The 26,244-nt window shown below is 33.8% G+C and overlaps 1 protein-coding gene across 1 annotated transcript in view; it reads left to right on the top strand.

Moving 5' to 3' along the window:
- Positions 1-26,244, top strand: part of CARPA (Carbonic anhydrase-related protein A) — a 149,879-nt gene that overhangs the window by 94,636 nt on the left and 28,999 nt on the right. Inside the window, exons 5-6 of the mRNA XM_069051210.1 lie at positions 4,785-4,880; positions 12,386-12,452. Coding sequence (XP_068907311.1) covers positions 4,785-4,880; positions 12,386-12,452 — 163 coding nt within the window. The remainder of the gene's footprint in view (positions 1-4,784; positions 4,881-12,385; positions 12,453-26,244) is intronic.

Genomic DNA, 26,244 nt, shown 5'->3' with positions numbered 1-26,244 from the left:
CGTTTTGCATATAAATAAGACAATCAGAATGTTTTGAATAAAACTGAGATTATATCGAAAATTGCTACGAAAAATATGTTCCGATGTCACAAGACTGAATGTCCTGAAATAAGAGTTTCTTCGGATCTTCATATTCAATTGTTTTTGTGTTAACAGTTCTGACAAATAAATGGAATTTTTGATACACGTCTCCTATGTAAACGAGGATATTTTGAGAGAGACCCCTTAAGGCAGAAAAATATTATTCGAAAATGTGAAAATTGACTCAATTAGAAGTGAGATTTGGTAAAAATATTTAACTAGAAAGATTATGTTGAAAAAAATACACGATTACATTGTGGGAAACCAAAAAAGATAAAATAAATTATAAACTTAATATAAAAAGATCACAGCCCATGAGAAAATCCAACACCTCAAAAATCTCTCGTCCTACGGACTCCAGATACAGTTAGTTCTGGTGTTGTTGCTAAGTAACAAAACTTTTGTATAAAATAAAATCTATCGATAAAATAAGGGAACTTTATATTAATAACATAATTACATATCATTTTTGTTTTATAATACAAACATTTCCGATATATTGCGGAATCTGTAAAAGTGCCCCGAATGCTTGCAGCGTTTCCACGTTCAATGGCAAGGGAAATCCTCTCGAAAAGGAATTTTTCTTTGATTTTGAATCGCCTGATTCCGCGATAAATCGGTTTCCGATGACATTAATGAAATCGATGGCTTCTTTGCACCAAAATTATAAGCTCTTGAAATATTACTCTTGATAAAAATTTCGTATCGATTTAAAAAATCCTTTGACAACCTACGGAATTTTATACTGGATGAAAAAAAAATTATAATCTATGTCAAGAGATGACAATTTAGAAATACAAATTAGCCTGTTCAAGAATTTTTGCCAATCAACGATATAAATTTTAAAAAATTTGTTCCTCGCTTTCACCTTACTGTAAGCTTATACTTATTTCAAAATTATATTTAGTTAACATCTTGCCGTGGCAATTTTTCACCCAACGTGGCTTGTTACAAATGATTTACATAAAATTACTATCATTTATTCTACATCATCATATTGAAGAAAAATGTATAAGCATTAAACCTCCTATTGTTAAATAAATTATTTCTAGTCGCGTAAGAAACTCTGCCCCTCAAACTATTAAGTAGAGTTCTAATGTGTGTAATGAAAATTATTTAAACGTATTATCGATGTCGGTGTAGTTTTGCAAAGAAGTTTATTTTTGACTTTCTGTTTGATCAAACCAGACTATTGTCTCATGAATAATTGGAGTAAGAACTTCCGTTAATAATAGCAATTGTGGCGCTTTAAATGCAGCCACAAAATACAGTTGATAAAACATTTAAATGGGATGTAAGTGCGCACATTTAGCTGTCAATATCAATCATAGTCGAGCGAATTCAGACCTTTTCGACACACCATCGGTAATCGGTATTATATTAAATTCTTTCATTCATTTCGTTCCGATATTGTGCGCAGTCATCAATTTTATTTTCTATCTCATAGAAACGCCACGTTAGGAAAATGTTTTGAAAAGTGTTTTTGAATATTGTTATCGAGTGCGCCTAATGTGCCAACAATGATTCGGTTAGTTATCAGCGGCAAATGTTGATTACATTTCGATAATGGATTAGTCCTGGTGAATTGGTGGGAGCGAGAGAGATTTATATTGGAATCGAAATTTTCAAAGTGGTTCCCTGTTCGATGGATAGATGCGTAGCCATAGTATAATTCCGACGTCAAACGGCTCCCTGAAAAATATAAATTCTCCTCGTACGCGTTACTAGAACATTTCACCTGGCCGAAACACTACATCAAACTGTCTAGAAACTCTGATGTCTTACTTAACATTCCGAGCAGGCTGAAGAAATAACGTTTCGATTTTATATCAAGACTTCTCTTCGCTAATACAGTTTCAAAAGTTGGATAGATTTAAAAATTTGCTTTACCAAGCATTACTCTCTGTTATTATGATGTCTCCGGGCGCATAATCGCATACAAAGCAACCAATTTCACGAATTCGTTTTGCTACGTTCGAACCGAACGATCGATGCAACGCCACTGAATCCAGAAGACATAACAACGTGATAATGTTCTACCAGTCTACAAGATTGTTAAAAAATTCCAACATAATTGAACAGTTTTCAGTTGCGACAAACAGCTCGTTATTTAAAGACGCCTTCGTCTGTTCTTTCAGCAACACTTTGTGAAACGAAAACAGTATGTTACAGTGTAATTACTAGAAACAAATTTTCTTTTTATTTCTCTTTGTCGTTACAAGCACAAAAAAATACTCAAAAAGAACAGAAAATCTACCCAACGCAACTGCCTAAAATCACTGCAATTTTCTTATAATTGACGAATATAATACCGATAAGTTGGAGAACAAACTACAATCTCTTTTATATTAAACTCTATAGTCAAGAATGACTGTGAAAAACAAAATCATCGACAACGTGTAGCGTAGATTTATTATTACACAGACATTATTATCACAGACCAAGATCCACATAATCTAACTTTGAATGTGTTAATTATAGTCCTACTGGATCGTGGCCACACGGTTACTCATTCGTATAGGAACCGTTCTCAAATCAAAATCATGTTTAATCTTGCTATAGTTCATATTGGATCAGCCAAGCAAAAACACACATTTTTAAACCTTTTTTCACACCTGCTCTTAACCATATTTTGAAACATATGGTAGCTCAGTCCCACCAGCTCTACATTAAGGAATAACGAGCGTTCAAAAAAAATGTGGACAAAAAGGTCGCAAGTTATCTTTTAAGTTGGTACGCTTTAATATAGCCCCACTCCGATTATCATTTTAATATTTATTTAATGTTAATTTAATATGTATCACGATCACTCTATAATATTATGTAAATAAATGTTTATGTGAAAATCACATCACATAACAGTGGCGCCCAACGTGAGGTCCCACATAAAAATGACGCCACAAGATGTATTCACATTTCTACTGCTGTTAAATATCGATAATAAATTAGAGAAGAAACTTCGGTAATTGTTTACTTTAACTACTTCTGGAATTTTCGCGTTTTTTCTGGCTACACCGTGCATCTACAAAATAATTTTTTGAACGCACGTTACAACTACAAAAAAAGTGTTGCTTTTTTATTTGTAGTTTTTGCGGGGTTTGCTCTTTGATTTAAATTGATACATTCATGGAGACAAATCTTTTGAGATTTCAGATTTCTGATACTGTATTTATTCTGTTGTTATATCTCAACGAATTTGTAATATTTACCATTGTAATAAAATATTTGAATGGCAAAGCAATTTATTTATTCAAAATTCACTTTTTATCGAAGCCTTCCAATTATAGCTGAATATTGCATTAAAATACCAAGTGGCTCGATTCTTGAACGTAAAGGAATATGAAAACGTTTGTTTCCCCGTCGGTCCCTCGAAGACTGTAAATATCGACTGGAAGCTCCGGCATAATTGATTGTTTTTCTGTCCGTGTAAACGTTGCGACAATTACCCAATATCGAGGAAGTACTTGATTTGTTTGAGATGTAATATATCCTCGATGTTCGAGGAACTCTCAAAGGTTCCAACTCCCACTTCCAAACATCTTGTCTCTAATATTGTTATCGACAAATTAGGGAGACTGCAAGGGTAGTATTCGAATAAATCAAATTTCGTTGAAAATTCTAAGTCTTCGTCCGAGATCAATATAAAGGAGAGGGATTTTATGTACACACATCCGGCGATATTGTATGACTCGGGCCTGTTAATTTACGTTGGGCGTACTTATTTAACGAAGTGAATTGTCTATTTTTTGTAAACAGTGAATCGGATGTTCTTTGAAAAGGGGGCCACAAAAGAAAAGATTCGAGACTAGAATTTCCCATTAGCAAAGTTGAATAGGGTTGCAACAATGCTTCCTGGCGGAGCTTACATTACGTCAGGATAATGATTGTTATTGTTGCTAATAAAATATCAAAGTAATGGGCCTTAAAAATTCAAATTTATCAATACAAAAAGGAGGAAAGTCCACATTTACTTGCTAAACAGTTACCAAAACAGCAGCGACTTAGCCCGAGCTTGTCGTATTTATGATCCAAAGCACGTCGTAACTCTGCGTGTTAAAGAAGATGTACGGGGTCAAACTCTTTGTATTTCACATAATCATCGCGATCCACATGCTTAAAACTCTTTTACGACCGCCGCCATGTATAAGGATTACTTTTATTATGAAAATGAGCATCTCAACTTCGGCACCGGGCGCAGATTGCGATCCCACTTCCGAAACGTTTTCCTCAAAAGAAAATAATAATAACGAAATAACGGCTCGGGCCCGGAATATTTTAAACCGTTAAACGTTGTGTGTATAAGGAGCGAGTTGGCTCTAAAATTATCACTTTTCCCCCGAACCCAACTGTTCTGTATTGAACGGAAAAATCTTATACGTGCCCTAAGCATACATCCATCTTCCCGAGTCATCCGGATTCGAATACGACTTATTGAATTTCTTGAAAAGTCAGCGTGATGGACTGGGATATGTATCTATTCTGTGTTATTACTTTATTCCCATCGATTTAGTTTTTCCTTTTATACGCGAGGACGATACTATACATATTCTATTCGAATACACAACCTCCAGACATTCAAACAACTGCTCATAAATATTAAGAAAAGATTGCTTCACAATATTTTATTACGAAGCTTTCAAGCCAATCACAATATGAAAGCCTCACCACTTTCTAACCGTTCTTCTCGCATTACTTATTTCCAGATACAGCTTTACGGGTTCAACAAACAACTCTACCACAACATGTCGGAAGCGCAGCACAAATCCCAAGGCATCGTGGGCATATCCCTGATGGTTCAGGTAAGGACAATGTAGTCTCCTCTTACCTGTAAGCATCATATCATTAAAAGTCTCATATGAAATATTTTATTCTGTATGAATGTATGTATGTATTTCTTCTTAAACTGACATCAACTCTCTTAATCTCTTTATCCTTGCGCCTAATCTTAGCTCCCAGTTATTTACAACAGTCACAGGTGGCGCTTGAATATTCTGGTAAAGCAACGTGACCAACAAAACAATTTGTTAAGTAATTTACTTCGTAAAAGCCAGTTACATTTATAGAACCGACTACTATTTATAACTTTCTCCGGTTTTACCGACATAAACAATACATTTTCCCAAATCTGAACATTTCTTTTTACATAACTCGATGTTTCGTAAAAGTATATTAAAATAACATTTATTTACAAAAATACAACCTTTACCAGTATTAATGGAGCTTTAAGTTAAAAATAAAATATGAATGAAGTTGTAAAACTTTTTTACATAGACACGCTTCAAATGTGGTGTTTTTATTATTTAAAAGGACACAATAAACATATCAATATCACACTAGTAATAAACGTCTATCGGGTGTTTATTTAAATCTATCCTCAAAGTAGGCGTTGAAGAGTCGATTATGAACACACCACCGATTACGGATCACGGATCAGCTGTTTAAATCTAACCTTACTTTTTGCATTGTTTGTGTTTTTCCTCTGCAGACTGATGAGTGGTGCGTTCACAATCGACTCTTCAACACCAGCTTTGAGGATAAATTTAAATGAGCACCCGATACTAAAAAAAGTAAACCTCAATTGAAAAATTAACAACTTAGAAAGCCAACTCTCTGGTTTTTCTGCTTTGCAATGTCTAGATTGTTATATTCTGATGAAAAATAGAAAGTCTTCAGGTTATGATAAATAATGCATTAATAAGAATACGAGTAATAAAGGTAGGTACTTGGATTTGTCATTTGTCTGTTATTTTTTTTAAATAAAAAAAATTAAATGGTATAAACAGAAAATAATTAATAAAATTTGCAGTTAATGTACGTAGTATCGGGTGTTCATTCAAATTTCCGGTCAAAGTTGGCGTTGAAGAATCGATTGTGAACGCACCATTCTTGTAAAAACGTAAGATTTAAACAGCTGATCCATGATCCGTATCCGTAGTGCGTTCACAATCGACTCTCCAACGCCAACCTTGACCGGAAATTTAAATGAACACCCGATACATTACTGTACATAGAATTTTCTTAAAATTGGGCAATAAGTGGCTGTGTTATTTTCATTAAAATAAATTTAACAAATTTATGGATTTGGAAGAAACTTATTATAATATGCTAAGAAAAATAAATTCATTAATTTTAATACGCATAAGGTGTAAGTTTTTAATTTTTTACAATAAACTACTCAGTTGGGAACAAAATAAATATGTAAATATAAAATAGAGATGGTCCGAAATAAAATATTTTGATAACGAATTAAATTTGCATACATGTGTCAATTACATTTTAAATAAATTATCTACAGAGTCGTATTTTATAAAGAGAATAGGTAAAAATTTAACTGTTTGCGCATATGACAAGATAATCTAATTTTATATACATCCTCAACACTAACCCAAATACAAAGAGAATTCTAGAATTGCTTTATTCCAGCTTAGTATAAATGTAAAAAGTTTTTTTTTGCACATTTTTTACGGCCCCATATTAAGTTCAATAAAACAACATCCTCTCAACATGTATTTACTCTGTATAATTTTTGATGAGTATGAGACCGCTGTAGACAGTTGCTTGCTACTAAAACAACATATTTAAGGTCTCATTTGGCAAGACGAAGAAACGTGAATCAATTTTTTGTTAACAACTTGGAAATGGTGGACACAAACGCAACCTCGAACTCGTAGAGGAATTGCAATTTTTATTTTTGTAACGTCGGACTGTCCAACAAAAATGAGCTATAAATATTTATAAAGCAATCCATATCCTATTGCGAATTCTTTGCCTCGGGCACCGGTTAGTTTAAAATATGACGAGCCGCCACTGCGACATAGTGAAATAATTCCGGCGTTACCTTTTTACAATTAGTGTCCACGTTTATTTGACTTTCTTCGTATTTTATGGTTTCCGGCGCGCACAATTTCGAATTCCTTTCATTTAATGTGAAGTGTCGCGGCCGAAATTCCGACGCATTATGCAACCAACTATTCAGTTGTTCTCATTCGACCCGTCAATGAGTGTACCGTGATGGGGCTCGGCGGAAAAGTTGGGTCGTTTCTGGATGGTTTCTGAGCATTGCGTGAAATACGAGGCGACCGTTTAAATACAAACAAGACGTTTATTGAGATTAGGCGGCCGTTTCAGCTCCAGCTCGAATTCTTTGAGGTCTCATGTATATTTAATCCTTTCCAGTGAATGGTCCGTATTAAAAGAGAATTAACAATTTTAACGGACGGACACGGTTAAGAGAACGGGAAGTAATGTCGGAGTAGATTAGCATATTGTGAACGTAGTACAGCTCATTCTGAGCTTTCGGATGGGTTTTACAACGTCCGCCGCTCATGCGGAAGATATCGCCGGGGTATATTTCAAGAGGGGATATGACCACTGTCCCGACTCCCGACCCAAGCTTGTTGGTATGCAAAATGCTGCGCGTTGCACTTTTCATACCGACAAACAGGAATGCACCGGCTGGCGTGCGTTTTTCACATTCCCCGCCAACTTGCACCGGTGATAAAAGCTCGGTAAATGTCCCATCATCACGTACCAAATAGTACCATAAATATGTCAACAAGAACAATCCCATTTTGAAATAGACATTCGAAGCGAGCAAAAATTATTCACGAACGGCAGTTTCGCACCGGAATTAAAAACTAGCGCGTTAAGAAATAAAAATTAATCCGATAAGGAGAAAATGGTACCAGCGCCGCCTTCAGTATTTAGTACATTACTGTGATATAAACTTGCAACAAATGCTACAAATACAAAATACAATAATGGCGCCATTCCACAGTGCGGTTCGCTCAATTTACCGTCTTTTCATTGGCAATATTCAATTTCATTAACTAATAAATAATTTACGACAAAACCAACTACGCCACCGTAAAACTTTATGGCCACGTTTCAAAAGTTATTTCCTCTTTTCTAATTGTTGATTAATTTTTTATTAAATCACAAATCCGCCGCATAAATTTTTAACGTGAATAATTTAGTTAGTGCACTCACGGTTCGCTAATCTTTCGCTTTCCAGGTGTATCATTCAATTTGTATATCACACAGTTCCTGTCTGGGTTGGGATTTAATTTTTAACGATTCTGTTACTAGCGTGTGTTTCGAGGCAATTTTTCAGGTTTCTACCTCACAAGAGCTCGGTTAAAAAAGAAAATTGTATGTTTCAGTAGTTGTTCTTTTTCAACCATTTCTCCGAGGTGAACAATCTGTCGGTAAAAGAAAATTTGATTCGTTTGCTCGATAACATCTTCAGTTGATCGTGAAAAATGAACATTTCATTTAAATAAATAACAGTGTACACCGATCAAAATATCAGTAACAGTCCAAGCTCAAGAAAAGTATCAACGCTAAAATGTTTTTGAATTATGTAATTTCGAAGTTAATTTTCCCGTAATTACAGGATCACTTTCCTTGAAAATTTCGGACCTGATTTCCACCTAATGCATGACTATTATTATTTTTAACTTCTCTGATTAAATTAAATTAAATTAAATTATTGTTTCATGCAAAACGCACAGAATATTTTATGATTGCACCTTTTCTCAGAAAACTTTCAGCTCGACTTTATATTGTTATGAGACTGGAACATGCAAGAGGACAAAACAAACGTAACTTGTCTTTTTCGAAGGTTCCAAAAAAGAACAACTTTTCTGTGTCTCAAAACACAGAAAAATCTATTTCAAAAAATTTATAATTATATTAAAAAACTAAATAATTGAAAATCTGCATTAGAATTGTTTTAAAATACATTAAATATGCACAGTGCAACTAAATCACAAATCATTGAACAATTGTTTTGGTAATTTGTTTGAAATAGTCTTCAGTATGCATTTGAGCTTTTTAAATAGTATAATAGATTGTCAAGCAACACTTCGTGAGTGACATTTTCAACTTACGAAATAGGATCATATACAGCTAAATCGGGCGAATACTGGAGCTTGTTTAGCTTTTTTTTTTACTAATGTACTATCGTAGATTTACCGCAAAGGAAGAACAACACACCCATAAAAATGCGGAGAACCTGAACTGATCAGACCACTTTATTTTGTATAGTTTAGGAGGTGGTTTCAGTGTTGTGTCCGTGAATCGAAAGAATCGAGAGAGTGACAGCGTGTAGCGTATTTTCCGCAGATGTTTTTGTATTACTGTGTATCGACTGCAGAACTATTATTTAATTATTGAAGATTATCCGAAGATATTCCTTACATATGCTGGTCTTTGTTTGGACAAAAACTATCACACAAACTGCAGTTGATGACTACATTTCAGTGTTTTGAATTCACAGGAGTAATTAACGTTTAATATCTGGATATTAAACGTTTTACACTTCAAAATAGAATGTGGCGTTGAATAAACTTTTCTTTAAACCTTGCAGGCATGAGACAAAATCAACAGTTTTTGAGTTTTTTAACATTTATTATTTATTCTCGTCTGATTAGTATACGTATACCTATATTTGGACATTATTTTATTATTATTGCTTATAATTTGCAAAAACACCGGTACTTTATCATCTTTTTTGTTATTTTTATATAACATTGTACTAATATTTTTACTTTAAATAGATTAAGTCTTGATAAAACTCTTTAAATTGTTAATTACAGTTGCATGTATTGCGTGCTCCTAGGGAATTTCATTACATGGAGCTAATTTTCCTGGAAAGTAGACGTAAAAAATCGTGTTGGTATGAAATGAAAAACTGTTAATTCTTCAAATTTCTACACGAGTGTCAATTATTTTGGCGCGATTTATATCTGACCTTTCATTCAGAACATTTTTTTTGTTTTAAAAAAATTAAATGAATGAAAATATTTATGTGTAGCTTTTGTTTAAATTTAGAATAACAAATAACAATTGTTGTTTAGGTCTTTTTATAGGATTCTTATTAATTAATGATTTGATTGATTTTTTTAACATCGGACACCACAATAGTTATTTATTTAACGAGTTCGTGTGTAATTTTGGCTTTTTTTGGCATGAGTGGACCAGTTTAAAACTCGAGTGAAACGAGAGTTTTAAAGGTCCACGAGTGCCAAAAAAAGCCCAAATTACACAAGAACGAGTTGAATACAACGTTTTTTTGTTCGACGAGCCCCTTAAAGGCTCCAAATCGCAAAAAATCTTTAAAATTAGCTTGACGTTTCGTTTTGACAAGTTGTTAAATTTATCAAAATCCGTTCACACAGGAGAAAATTCTCAAATTCTGACAGTGTCGAACAAAAAATAATATTTTATTACCAAAACCACTTTGCTGCAAAAATGAATCAAATCAAAAAAATCATCAAAGACAAGAAAAATTAAGTAAATGTAAGTTAAATGCAACAAGATTTTCTCCTTGATCCTCTCATTCTGTACGTTTCATCTCATCAAGAGAATTGCAAATTTGAAACTGAAGCGTATCACTGCAAATTTTAAGGCGAGAATCAATTTTATCGGTGAACAAAAACAACAATGAAATTCTAATATTCCATATTCTCAACTTAATTTGTTAAGTTAGGAAATATGTATTAAAATTAATTGTATTTTTAGAAACCGACTTTTGACCTTAATGAAATTGTTTCTTCTCGCAATAGAGTAAATTCTAACTTTCCTGTCGTGGGAGTAAGCAAAAACTTGGAGCAATTGACTGAATCACGCTAGTATTTTCTGTGCAACTACAGTTCATTCACTTAAGCAATATACTAGTCACGTGCACACCACGCAATCCTTTCATAATCAAAAAAGACTCCGCCTCTCATTGCCAATCGTCTAAGAAATAGACTCAGTGGCATAGCACTGGAAATACTCAATTTCAAAATTAATTAAAATTTGGGGATAACGACACCAACCGTCGTTGATTTTGAAATCATTTTCCTTTCACTAATTGCGTAACTTCTCCATTGTCAATGCACTGAGACTAACTGCACGACACTGACACCGAACATTTCATTGAAACGAACGTGCCAGATTCTTATTTGCATAGTCTCTCTGTCTTTTGTCGTTACGACTCTGTTTCCAATATCCTTGATATACCTAGCAAGCAGGCGAAAATCACGTGATTTTATTACTACATAGTAAACGAAGTATAGCCAATGCAAAGAGTTTATTGTATTATGTATAAAGTTTCTCAGTCGAAATATCATCAAGTAATATCCATGAACATTTTTGACACCTATATGTACAGTGTGGAACCAAATGATTGTCATCTAGGTTGCTTTGGAATTTTTGCACATGTAAATATTCCTGTGCCGCTCTACTTTTTTTTGAAGTGCCTAACTATTAGTTCTGTCAAAAAATGTTATGAATCGAATTGACAATTGTTACAATTTACTAAATTGAATTAACAAACGTTGGTGGCCACTTTCAACACTAGCTGTGACTTGCTTTTCTTAGCTTCTTTTCAATTTCAATCTCAACTTTGCATTCATATCATCCCTTCGCATTAAATCACATTTGCAATTTGGATATATATTTTGAGGTTAGGCCTTCTTTTTTTTGTAGAGCGGCATTTCGTATTTTTATAAGGGTAATGCAAAGGTAACTAGATAACAATTTTGTTCCACACTGTATAAGCATTTAATTTTCTAAAACAAGATGATACAAATTAACAGATACAATGACACATTGTGATGTGCGAACTGACTTCTAGAATTTCTCCTACTATTATCTCTACCATTTTCTTATAACGAGCCATCATTATTTAATAAATTGAAATAATAAGCACACTATCAAATTTCACAGTTTCCCACCAACAACATAATTTCCGACGGAAAATCTCACAGTTAGACATTTCTTTGCCGCAAGACTCGAACATCTTTCAACGGAAACATTTTTCAAAAATTCTAAGCACATTTCTTATGTGTTCATGATTTGCCATTGTGATTAATGAAGAGTTGCGTCCTGTGGGAGGTGTTCTGAGTAAACCAGAGTCAAAACAGAACACCCGTCATCTGTGGTGTATATTTTTTTCGTTAGCACATAATTTTCGTGATGATTCGACGTTTTTGTATCAGTTTCTTTGATCTACGGCACGGAACGGGAAGCTCCATAAATAGTAGGCCGACAGTAACTGTGTGTTCATGTCTTGGCTTCGACCGTTGCAAGCGTTTTGCAGCGGTGAATTTTTTAATTAGGGCGAATGCGATCTATCACAGATAACAAATAGCAACAAGGCACTTATGTTTTTAAATTAGCCCAGAGTATGTGGTATGCAATAGCGTGGCCGAGAGTTGAAAGAGTCAAGAGTGATTTCAGTCACGCCACAGATGGGCAAGGCTGGGGTGTTTGTGTGATGTTCGCCGTGTTTAATAACTGTGTTTTATTCTTGCAGATCGGCGAGGACCTCAACCCAGAACTGAGGATATTCGCTAGCGTTTTCAACCAAGTGAAATTCAAAGGTGAGTTAGAGATGAATTCCGTCGGATGAAAGAGGTGATCCGGTGAATATCGCCTGATTTATGGTTAATTAAAGAAGAGGTCAATCATTCGAGTCACGCCACGTAACAAACTCGGCTGTATTATTTATGACACGGCATTTAGATGAACCAGTTCGCGTGTCACTTCGACGGTGTGTGGCACTTTTACCATAATGAAACATATCTAAGACTAACAAGTCAAAGGTGCGTGTAGGGATCTAACGCCGTCTATTAAAACTCCATTAGTTATTCCACTTCCGTTAAGAAGTCAACACGTGACACAAACAAGCGTCACCCAGAAACAATTATCAAAGTCGCCCTCAGGTTCATTTATCAAACGATGCTCTGTCACCACTACACTTCCGAGCATTAAACGCTATCCATTTACCGACCCCTGCTTCTATAAACCGATATCATAATTAATAACAAACAATACGACAATTCATTTAACCTGCGGTGCTGTAAACAATACCTACCAATAACGGCGAGACCGCAAAGACTGCTCAAGATAATAAATCACAATGCCCGATACGCTCCCTTAAATTATTAATAACGACTATGACGTCTAACGGTCAAACCTCGCCATTTGTGTTGTGGGTTGCGCCAACTTACAGCTCTAGACAATGCTACCTGAGAAGTCACTTTTGCACACCGCAAATGTGAAACAACAGAACAACACTACGTTTTTAAAAACGTTATCAAATTTTGTTTAAGCATATGTATGTACATATTTGCAAAAAGAAATTGTGAAATTAAACCAAATGATTTTGTAGTGAAAACTTCTTTAGGCTCACCACGACATTATTCCCGGGCAGTGAATTAGTTTCACCGTCACGTCTCACCCTCCGAGCTGAAAGGCTCATTCCAGTGAGTTCGGGAGAGCCGAATTTAGCCGAGCGAGCGAGAAACTACAGATTTTAAGTGGAGAGTAAAGCTCCAAAAAAAAAGAGAGTACAACTAAATATGGAACTACAATAGACGAATTTTTTTTTAAGATATTAAAACAGATTTGAATCCAAAGTGTTTATTTCGTAAGAACAAAAATCCAAACCTTTCCATTAAGGTAATATGTACGGTTGCGGATACGGAATTTTAGACCTCAAATTTATGTCAATTCAAAAAATGTCAATGACGTTTGAAAGTATTTGACATTTGAAAGTGAGGTTAGTTGCACCTAAAGCCAGTTTTACATTTTTATGTCAATCAACTGATAAATCGTCCAAGATTCCGTGGCCGCAATAGTACCAGGATGGTTTTTAACGTATTGTTCCTGACATAGAAACAAAAACTAAAAACATTCAAGCAATTTGGGTTCTAACAACCCAGAGACACATAGGGTACTTACATTTGGTGTAAGGAAACTGAGGTGTCTTTAGAAAGAATATATTTTTTATATTGTGGAACCACTCATTTACATCCGTCGTCATTGCTTCATGATTCGAAATATTGAGTACCATGGTGTTGTAGGTCTACTTTGTTTTATTTACAATAGAAGTCATCGTCAAAGACACCAATGGCAAGAAATATAAGAAAACAATTTATTTTACGCTTTTAGAAAGAATATTAAATACATATGGGTGCTTCCTTTTCACAAATCTCTTTGAACGGGTTTCAACGTACCTATGTATTTTGTTCGATACCTTCCTAGAAAGTCCAGTCGATTTTATGAAAAAGAATTTGTATATTGAAAATAATAAGCAATAATAATTGTAACAATTCATAATTTTACATTATTCATCACAACAACAACCAATTTTTCCTATGCTTTCTGGTATCGTAATTTTGATTTTGTAGGCAGCATGTGGTACTTCGCAACACTTGCCTTTTTCAGGACATCATCAGGAACATACAATTCTTCATCATCCATTTCCACAATGTGTATGTACACAATTTTTTATTGTTTATTTTGTTTTTTATTTTTTTCAAAAGCAACAGATCCCTACGACCATGTGATTTATTTATTTAATTTAAAATTTTGAATACAAAGTTACAGACTTTCTAAGGAGGTAAGTCAGGTATCGAACAAAACCAAATACAGCACTGCGAGCAAGGCCGGTTTCGTTCACTTGAATTACATCGCGTGAACGAAAGCTTTACCTTCCTCTCTCGTTGTGTAAATAACTGTTTAGTGTCCATTTTTAGTGTAATGTACGTTGTCAAAAATATCAAATGATACGCAGGTGACTGATAAATGATAATTATATCAGAAAAAGCTACTTTTCTTTCAAAATTCAACACCTAAGACACAGTTTTAAATATTTATTTTCCAAAATAAGATAAAGTACAAATTACGTAATTACTTGCAATTATTATACGTTTGTTCTGGCTAGAAGTGTGAACATAAAGTTTGGAACAAAATTCATAATAGCGTTATATGATGATGTTTTTTAGAAAATCGCTCGGACATGTCGATTTTATTTTGAAAAATGCTATCCTGTGACATGCAACTTGTTTAAATGACCTCATTGGTTTTCGCGTAATGACATTACCAATTTTTTTAAATGACACCCCCCACTTTTTTCTTCTCTTTCTGATAGACCTTTCTATTACTGAAAGGACTGATAAAAAAGATTGGTACCTTACATAACAATTTTTCTGAGACAATCCAACTCGAAAATTTTTAACCAATCGAATTGCAGCATTTGTCAAATTTTGACCAATCAAATTGATTTATAGTGAAAAAACACCGAGTAGAGTGAAAAAACAACCAGCTGAGTGAAAAAACAACTAGTGGTTTTTCAGCGAAAAAATTTATGTCAAAATGAAACGTCAAATTTATTATTAGGTCAACTCGATAAAAATTTTCTCGGTGGATTGTCAAGTCGAATACAATTCGTGGTCTAATTTTTCTGCAAAATTTGTCATTTAAGACATTCGTAGCTTTTGCTTTTGGAAAATTTTCGTTGCACAAGCTACTCATGTCTTAAATGACAAATTTTGTCGGAAAAAATTAGACCACTTATTGTATTATATATGAAAAAAAAGACCAATTTTTATCCAAAAATTTAATTCAAATTTTAATGTATTTTTTTTTGTATGGCTTTATTTAAAATAGAAGGTTTATTTTAATACACCAATCAATTTAGAAGATTTACGGCAGAGAATTCGGGCTGAAACGGAACAAATAAGCCCTGACATTATTGAGCGCAGTGTACAATGATGTGTCGGTGTGTGCCAAATAGTTGGCGGGGGACAATTTCAACATTTGCATTAAATTTTATTGTTAACCCTAGATGTTTGTTTTTGTTTGAGGTCAATTAAAATTTTTACACTAAAATTTAAATTAAATTTTTTAAGTAAAATTTGTCATTTTCTCAAAAAAATTGTTATGTAAGATACCATTTTTTTTCGTTCATCGGTTGGGTACAGCGTGATCAACAATGAGTCTGTTGGCAATGAAACAATTGAAAAATATTGGTGTTTTTCTGTTTCGTAAATGGCACTGACCGGATGTTTTAACTTGACACGACATTTAAAAAAAAATTGGTTATGTCGGGTATGTTTATGCTATTACAAAAATTACCCTTTGATGGTAAACGTCAAATTCTCCTGTCAACTCTGTCAAAGCTGACAACCGGAAATGCGTTTAGATTGCAGTGGTACCAAAATCATTCAAATTTTCATTGCTGTCAATAGACTCAGTCATTCTTGATCACCTTGTAGTAGGAAGGTCTGTCAGAAAGAGATGAAAAAAGGGGGGTTGCCATTTAAAAAATTTGGTGATGACGTCATTGCGCAAAAACCAATTACGTCATTTAAACAAGTTGTACGTCACAGGATGGCATTTTTCAAAATAAAATCGACCTGTCCGAGCGATTTTCCAAAAAATCATCACATAACGCTACTATGAATTTTGTTCCAAACTTTATGTTCACAGTGTCTATTGAATGCGTTATAACTTATAACGTTATAACTGAAAAATGTTGTGATGAATGAACGGTCGATATTCTTTAGGAACAAAAATTGTAGGTTGTAGTAATGGTTTTTCCGAAGTGGTAATTAGATAATTATCTAACCTGTAATTTTCTATGAAAAGAATATGAATAGCACATTTCGAAATCACGTATGCATAATGGAAAATCAAAATTTACTTACATTACATGACGCACAATCTTTACCACTTTATTATACATGTAGGGGTGGTTCATTATAGTTCTTGATCCTAACACGAAAGAAAAACTCTTGGACAGTAGAAATAATGACGCTAATGTTTTTGTGTCAAATTTTGAAGTAACCCGATGGGCCTAGAAAGAAAATCTTTTTATGCTCCACGACAATCATTTAGCGAATACACTGAACGTGATTTTTAATCTTAGGAGTAAAATCGTTATTACTTAGAACTAGGTCTGGTGAGTATGGGGGCCCCATTGCAACTTTTTTTCTTTGGTAGGAGCACGTTCTTTGAAAGTTACATTCTGTTTCTGAATCCAGGTATGTAATGATGGCTAAATTTTTCTCAGAGGTTCGTTGTCGAATGGTTTCTGATCTGGTGTTAGCAATTCAATACCCATCAGCCAGTACCAGTACCAGAAAGATAGAAATTTATCTTTGAAAAGTATTTTAAACAGGGTGAAGATGATGTTTTCTTTTTTGTTCGACCCTGTCAGAATTAGAGAATTTTCTCCTGTGTGAACGGATTTTGATAAATTTGACAACTTGTCAAAACGAAACGTCAAGCTAATTTTAAAGATTTTCAGCGATTTGGAGCCTTTGGGGGGCTCGTCGAACAAAAAAAACGTTGTATTCAACTCGTTCTTGTGTAATTTAGGCTTTTTTGGCACTCATGGACTCATGCCAAAAAAAGCCCAAATTACACACGAACTCATTAAATAAACTACTATTTCCAATCTGAACCTGTTGTATAAAATTGTATGTCATTCTAAATTTATATAGGGAGGCTTTCAGCATAAATCTTATATCGTTAGTGAAACCAAAGGCACATAATAATTTTTATCATTGTTTCGTTTGTATGTCTTTTCGTGTAGACCTTTGTGCACAATTAAAACTAATAGTACTCTTTTCACTCTTACGTTTTTAATTACGAGTATCTACTCATCCCATTCACGTGGAAATAAAATCCAGACCGGAGCGCATCATATCCGCCTGGTTAGATTGTTACGGATTGTTTAATAATACCCCATTTCGAAATCATAGGCAACACGAAGCATCAATTCGCTTGAAGTGGTTGAATTGCATATGTGGATATGTGCACACAGCGCAAATTCAATAATGTAAATTAATGGAAACTTTGTAACTAGATCACTTACAAGGTTACACTTCAGTCTCGTATCATCTCAACAAGATGACGAGGAAACCGGGGGAGCGGTGGAAATGTTATAATTACAGAAGTTGGCCTAGCGTTATTGTTATAGATGGTAATGCGGATCGTTTAGAAGAGGACATTGTAGCCGAGCCGCCCAAATTGATTCTTTGGGTCACATTTTAGATTCGGCGGAAGCGGAGGTGCCAACGACCAACCGGTAATCGGATTGTCGGAACAAAGAAGCTTTTGTGACGGAAGGTGCAACCGGAGTTGCATTCTCCAAGCGCTCGTTAGATTATTCACATCAGGTTTCTACAAGCGGCGATTGTAATTAAAAAACCGGCTAACATCATTAATGTTGGGAAAGAGAGAAGAGAAATATAATACGAAAACAGATTTTTAAGTAATTAGTTGAACTTTTCAGTTTGGAAGTTTACTTTTTTCTTCTTTTAGTTGAAATCGCTGGGTATTCCGGGGTAATTAAAACTATTGAAAAATGAAAAATATGATCAGTCCAGAAATAGACTATTCTGGTGTCTGATAATAAAAACTAAATAGTTTACTTCAATTATTTATTATTAAGAGTAGAAGTGAGTCTTTTTGTGCTAAGCTCAGAGATTGAAGACCGAGACGAAGCTATCTTGCTATTTTTGATTTTGACATCTGTCATCCGTGCACATAAGCGACTCGTGTTACCACCACAGTGGCACTGGTTAAATATTGGGTAATGATTTAGTTATTTTGCTTTTTAGAGGTGTTTAAATAGGAATAATTTAATGGGTGTTAATATAATGTTCACCAAATTAAATTATACACCCCTAGCGCTGTCCTCCAAAAAATTAAATTAACATCAAAAATTCTTAGTGGACACCAAATAATGATACTTTGGAAAATGAGAACAGTGTCACCAAAATAGCAATGTTTCGTATTGTTTTACTGTTGCTTGTATTCTAAATGCTATATGTTTACCGATTCTACTAAATGTTCACCAAATGTGGAACGCTCACGTTACGCGCCTTTACTGCAAATATAAATATTCACGCTATCCATTTATAGTAAGCACTTGCTCAAAAAAACTACTTTTTCGAAAACTGATCAAAAATGTTGACATTTTATGACCTAAATCGGTTGTCAAAATGACAGTTTTTTGTTCACTGCATTTATAGTCTGGACAAAATAAATGTGAATCCTGACTTTATTAAGTCAAATTATTTAATAACATGATAACGATAATAAAGATTTATGGTAGGTCGTTCTCGAAAAGGGGCAGGTATATAAATACAGCGAGTTTTCGAAATTCTACCTGCAAATTTGGTGGTGGATAACCATCTGTTTCCCATCATAAATCTTTGTTATTGTTTTCTTTACATTTTGATTTGAACATGTTGTTAAATAATTTGACTTAATAAAGTCAGGATTCACATTTATTTTGTCCGGACTATACAATCTAGAACAAAAAAGACTTTTTCCGTTGACCGCTTGTTAATTTCAATATTAATGAATTATTTTGTCTAAAATATAGTGTATTAATGGACCTCATTAATACACTATTTTTCATTAATCAACGATTTTTACGATTTTGACGTTTTGATGATATTTTGATGTATAAACAACCTCGAACATGCATTGTTTGGACTTACCAACCCTGCAGCAGGTAGTGCAGCAGGGTTTTCTATATTTTATAGCTCCATAACTGCACAGTTACGAATTCACTTTTTCAAAAGCCGACCTTTTTGGTTATAATTCGCATGTCATATTTTTCAAAGGTAACTAGGTTTTCTTAGCAACCGTGATTTTTACGTAAAATTGAATGAGAATGGAGTTGACGTCTTCTGACACTCTTTGTGGAAAAGTGAATAGAAAGTGTTGAAAAATTTAAAAATGGCCTACCCTGAGGACAAAAAAAGGACGAAGGTATTTTATAAGGTCTCATCTTTATCGAAAAAGATGAAATTGGTTTTGATTTGGCTTTAATTTGAAATTTTGTCACAAAAAAAAAGTTTGCGGTCAACGAAAAAATGTTGTAATCAACTCGTTTGTTAATGGGCGATTAATAATCTCAACTATTAAAGGCACTCACTCGCTACACTCGTTCGTGCTTTAAACAGTTTCGATTATTAATCACCTTCATTAACAAACTAGTTTATTAAATAACTATTACGTTCAGCAATTTTTGATTAAAGAAGAGGTCACAATTTCACAATTTCTTAGCTTTATATTCCAAATAGGCCAATATCACACTTTCAGACACGTTCTTTAATTTCTTAGAACCACACCAATTCATGAAATCCTTCTAAGCAGAGTCATATTGTCTAGAAGGCTTTTCCGGGATAAGACTAGAAACTGCACTTCGTGCCGTTTCTAAAACATCTAAAGGCAGATCATCTTCATCAATTTCGCAACTCGTTTTTGTTTTTTTTTTTCTTTCTTTTATTAAACACCAGTAATTCTTCCAAAATCGCAACCAAACCTTACAAAATTAGAAGATACATCGTTTGTTTGACGGTTGCTATCATTATTAGTTGGTCAAAGCATTCCAAATTTAAAACATCAAGATAATTGTAGACAAAAAATTTTTTGACTTTCCGCTAATGTGGAGCTGTGCAGTTTTCGAAAAAATGTTGGCTGATACTCGATTGCAAAATTATTTTGCATTCTATGTCTTTATTGAGAAAAGAGCTAATAAAACATAGATTTTTCTTACAATTGATATATGTACTATATAAAATTCGGGCGACCCCTCCTTACAAAGATATTGAAGGTATAGAGTTTGCATCAAATTTTCTTCAAATAGAAATTAGGAATGTTTGCCGTTTATTTTTATTTATCTTGAGAAAATTATGATGCAAAAAATTGTCTTAGAAAAGTAACGTTATCGCGGAATAAAAAAATATTTAATTTTTGCAATTTTTGTTCAAAAAGAGACGGCAATTGGGCTGGATTATTGTTTTGTAATCTTGGATACGGATAATTCGAACTGGTATCAACCTAGGCATATTTTTGTACATATCTTAGCAACGCTTTGATTTGAAAATTATAAGGTAAGGAATGCGGCTGCTGTATTGAACAAAGTTAGAAGGGTTATAATCATCTTAAGAAATTTTCAAAACTTTTTTCAACAAGTTCTTACTTGCTTCAACGCTTTGGAGTCGGAATGCTTTAATTATGAGACACTCTGTATGAGAGGCTAATAAGAAGTCTAAATCTGGGTATCCATTTGAAATTGAATATAGTATAAAATATAGTAAACATTTAGTATTTTTGTGAGACAAAGAGTTTTTTTTTTACTGCATAAATATAAGACACTAACAAAAATTAAAATTATCTGGTTATCATTTCAGAATTAAATATGGAATACAATTTGGTGAACATATAGCATTTTTAGGCAACAAAAGTTATTTTGAGTAGCAAATAATATAAGAAACTAGCAGGATGTCAATATCTGGTTATCGCTCTAGGATTATGTATGGTCTTAATTTTGGTGAGCATTTAGTATTTTTGGGAAACAAAAGTATTTTTTTGTATGAATAAATTTGGTAAATTTGGTAAACAGTTAAATACCACCCTAATTTAATTATCAAATATTTCGTATAATTATTGACAAATAAATCGTGAGAAATGCTTCAAATGCTGCTTGTGGATATTTCAACTCCTAGGATTTGAAGTGTTTCAAGTCTGGTTACAAAAAAAAAGCCACTTCAACCGTTTCTGCAGAGATACACAAAGGTGCGATTTTCGACCGCTTTAAGATAAAATTATAGAATCATGTATGTACGATTCTCTGTATCGATATTTTGTCTTTTGTAATTTTGCTTCTCCAACTGTACCAGTAAAAATTACATATTTCTTGACGCTCCAGAATACACACGCCATTATTTTACCGGCAGATGGTGGTGTTTGTATTCCTTGAAAGAAGAGAATTGATCTGTTTTGAAGTTTCTTTCTCTTCTGAAAGAAGTGAAGATTCTTTTTTTTTTTTTTCAGTAACTACACATTGTGTCTGGCAGTTGGTTAGATCGCTCCAAATAATTCTTTCCTTGAGAAATAAAAATTTCTCAGAAACTAAATGAATAACTCAAATAATTTTTTGAAAAATTTCTGAGTAACTTGGGCACCAGGAATTTGTTAAGTTAGCATAATTTTCAAACCAAATTCCTATATTTGTAGGTCCTTGTCATAGATACCCTCATAGATACTTAATTATTCCTTTATTTCCTCAAAAAAATCTTCCAGCTATTTATTCGACACTCGTTTCAATTTAGAAGCTGTACGTCAAGTCATTAAAAATTGAAATAGAAATAGTTTTGCATTTCAAAGTGAAACATCTTTAAATTTTATACTCCTGATTGTTACAAGGAAAAATATTCTGAAAAGCACTCTCCGTGATTTTTAATGTATAAATGGTACCTTCTTAAGAAAGATAGTGCTACGGCAATGGTAAATAGTTCTGTCGAGCTTACGTATATAACTTAAAAACTCCACTGTGCTTATCTCAGTGTTACATCAGAACTGCATCGGGTATTGTTGAACTGATGATATCAGTAACACTCATGCGAATCATTCATTTGTGATTGAACATGGAGCTTATCAATAACTAATCATGTAATCTGCAGTGCTCAAAAATATGTCGAAATTATTAGTGTCAAAATATTCATGTGACGAGGGAGCATGTTGAGTGCCATCATAAATATTTATGCATCAATAAATTTAAGGCAATTTTACGTCGCCTGGAAATAAAAATATCTAATGATACAGCCGATCAATATCAAATGTCTGATAACCAAACAACTTAGGGAAAAATATATGGCGTCAGTTCCCAATTAAGAAAGCCTCACACACACGAACAAATCGACGTTTATATTTGATAAGAGGAGAAATTTAAATTTTGAGTATTAATATTGAAATAATGAGTTGTGGGAGTGTGCCATAATTTGGGACACGCTAACCCGAAACATTGACGATAAAATGTGACCTCCGGGCCGTAATGATATTACAGAGGGTTCCAATTCAGGAAAATTCTAATAAGTGTTTCGTATAGGAATGTTTGACAAGTTCGCATCGTTCGCCTTTATATGGAACGCATGAAATAAAATGCATAAATCATATGCTCGTTACAGTTCACATATCACAAGCTGCAGCCCATTTCAGAATGTCTCAGAAGTAACTTATGATTCTCATTCAAATGCAAATTGAATGAATTCTATTATTGACATTAAGATTGTGCATTTATTTACATAATAATGACTTACATTATGTATATGTTAGCGAGGCTATACTAAAAGCGTCTTTTGTAAATATTTCTCATCAAGTCGTCGCGTTTTTACATTTTTCCCCCTTTTATGTTACACAGCAGATATTAAAATTTTAGCGACATTGCGTCTCGCAGACCAGACACATAATTTATGGAGCTTTAATGCAATCTTATCAGCAACTGGAAGAAATATCACGAGCTTCATTTTATGCACTTTGTTCACAACGTAATAACACAATCGACGGACATTATTTCGGTCACTGACTACACCCGTTGGACATTACTTAATTGTGTTGGCTTCGTCTGATCCGATATCTCTGAAAATCACTTCACATTTTTCATTTCAAAGGTGGCACAAATTGACAATAAAATAAAATAGGTCATCCTCATGGTCTCTGTTCCTATTCGAATAAAAAGAAGAAATTTCAAGATTCATTTTTAATAGGCTGGGTGCTTAAGTGATAAAATGATATCAGGAAGTACAACAGTGGTTGGTGTTTTAGATTTCGGAATAAGGAATTTACCCCAATTAAACCTACTGTGGTTAATATCGGTTCTGAACTCTAAATTGATACAAGATTAATTGGGATTCGAGATAATTATATTATTGCAGAATTGAAGCTAACTATACTCTCTCTCTCTCTCTCTCTCTCTTACTATTTATTATGATAATACATATACCCAGATTGTGACTAATTCAAGAAACTACGTAAGTAAATACCGAGCGACAAAAAGAAAACAAATCAAGAGTGCTACTTCATCTTATACTTACTGTGCACAGCCGTTTTATTGGTTGCCTAGCTCCCGAAAAATCTACTATTCATTAATTAATAATAATGTTTTCTAGATTAACAACAGCAATTCGTTGACGTTTATTTGACATTTCACCGAAAATATCTGGTAAATTACCCATTCTTAGGAATGTATAATATTGCTCTTAATTATTTTATAGTTCTCCATTATCACATAATTATAATAAAATCCACAATTATACTTCCAACGTCTAAAATTCATTAGGTATGATTTATTAAAGTAGCATTTGAAACCACAAATTGTCTACGCCCAAGCATTGAACGCTTGTTTGCATAGGATTCCTCTACGACATAATTTGCAACGCCTGCTCTGGTTTGTTTTCTTTTTGATCACATTGTACATTCATATACCTATCATATATTATTGTCTCTAAGCTTAAATCATATTATGCCCTAAAATAGGCAAAAAGATTTTATTACCCATTATTCGTTTTATGTTATTCGTATTTTGATAAACACAATAGACATATGTATATGCATTAGGAAAATTGCAAATTTTGCAGTTCGCCTCACGATATTGTGGTAGTAACTAGTGTTATGTGGAACTAAATTTCAATTAACCATTACAGATCTATTAACTGATAAATCTTTTGTTTTTCAGTTTACAGAATCGCCAAGAAATGTGTTTTAAAATTTAATTGGTGTGGAAATTGTTTTACTATTTTATGGCCGTACACTAATGTTAAAGATTATTTGTGGATTTGATATTTAATTTGAAGAGACACATACATGTACCCCCACCAAAAGAATTTCGTACAATACGTGCACTGTGAGACGGTGCACCATCATGCGGGTACCACATGTTTGAACGAATTTCTAGTGACAAATCTATTAATAACTGAAACATTTAAATATGATTCCCAATTTAGCCGTGATGGCCTAATATGAGATCCAGTTTAATTAAACATTAAACGAAAATTGGTGGTGAAAATTGCGTTCCCTAACAGCGTGAGGATTTCCGTGCAGATATGTGTGTTATGCATATAGAAAATCCCTTCTCTGCTAAATCCATCCTCATCAATTGTCAACACAATTGATAAAAAATGACACTGCACGTTTATTTTTGCAAGGACCCATTCACAAAATCGACGTCTGCGAGGTAAATTTTTCGGACACGATACGGATACAATTTTTGTGCTTTTAGTATTCTCCAAATCGTATTTCCCGGTACTCTTATGTTCCAATGGCAGTCTTCGGGTGCTGGTCCCTGGTCGAGCCCCGACACTCCAAAATAGCCTCTTCAACGTTTTCAATTCGCTCAGGACCAGACCACGTTAAAGGATTTGTGATCTCGGAGATGCTGCACAACATGCACAAATGTACGAATATATACGTTAGGGATGGAACGATTTGGAAAACGTTGCATGTAAATTTTCTAGGCCCGAACAGCGTTGCCGGGAGCTTCACCATAAGCTACGACTGTGTCCATTTATTCACTATTTGAAAACGTCGTTGTCAAAAAAAAATCACTTTTAAATCACCCAATAACCAAACGTAAACAATAGAAATATTTCTAAAAAGCGATAGTTGCATAAATATGCACTTGATGAAAACAATTATTCTCGGTCATTGTTACTGGGTCAAATTACGAGACAAATAGTGGGATGGCTCGATAACTTATGGGGAGGGGGAGGGAGCGTATGCTAAAATAAATATCGGGTGTCCATTTAAATTTATCCTCGAAGTTGTCGTTGAAGAGTCGATTGTGAATGCACCACGGATTACAGATCACGGATCAGCTGTTTAAATCTAACCTCACTTTGTTTGTGTTTTTACTCTGCCAATGAACACCCGATATATTTGTGAGATACGTTGTAGAGCTAAAATATCGTGCAAAGTGTTAAATAATCTTATTATTATAATTTAAAGGGTATTCTAGTCTAGAAATTTGAAAAAAATCAATCTTTCTTACTAACAACATGATAATGAATGTGACAGTTTACAAAGACCACATACATATTACGTAAAAGGAATCTTATTCCAATATACCAATAAATTCAGAAGCTTTTTTCCTATATGTACTTAAAACCTTTAAAGATCATCAATGGACGACAACCCTCTCAAGACAAGAGTTAAAGCACACAGAAAGAAACGAACATGATGTTTAAATGGTGTACCTAGTCACCGGACTTGTCTTCAGTTAAACATATTTGGAACATGAATAGAACACGATTGAGTAATTTACTCAACTCTCCGGACATAAATGACCTCCGACAGGGGATTCAGAAAGCTTAGGATGAGATCGTACAAAGCGGCGCTGATCATCTAACTGAAAGCAGGCCTGAACGAGTGCAAAAGAAACCATTATCCATTTTGTGTTAGTTCTATTTATTATTTTTTCTGTAAAAAGTGTCGGTAGTGTAAGTTACAAAAGTCGAAATAATTTTTTAGTTTTTGTATAACTGGGGTGACCCAAAATTCTGTAAATTAACAAAAGAAACAACAGAA

The sequence above is a fragment of the Tenebrio molitor genome, chromosome 6 (assembly GCF_963966145.1).
Source record: "Tenebrio molitor chromosome 6, icTenMoli1.1, whole genome shotgun sequence".
NCBI classification, from domain to species: Eukaryota; Metazoa; Arthropoda; class Insecta; order Coleoptera; family Tenebrionidae; genus Tenebrio; species Tenebrio molitor.
This window is presented reverse-complemented; position numbering and strand designations above follow the sequence as displayed.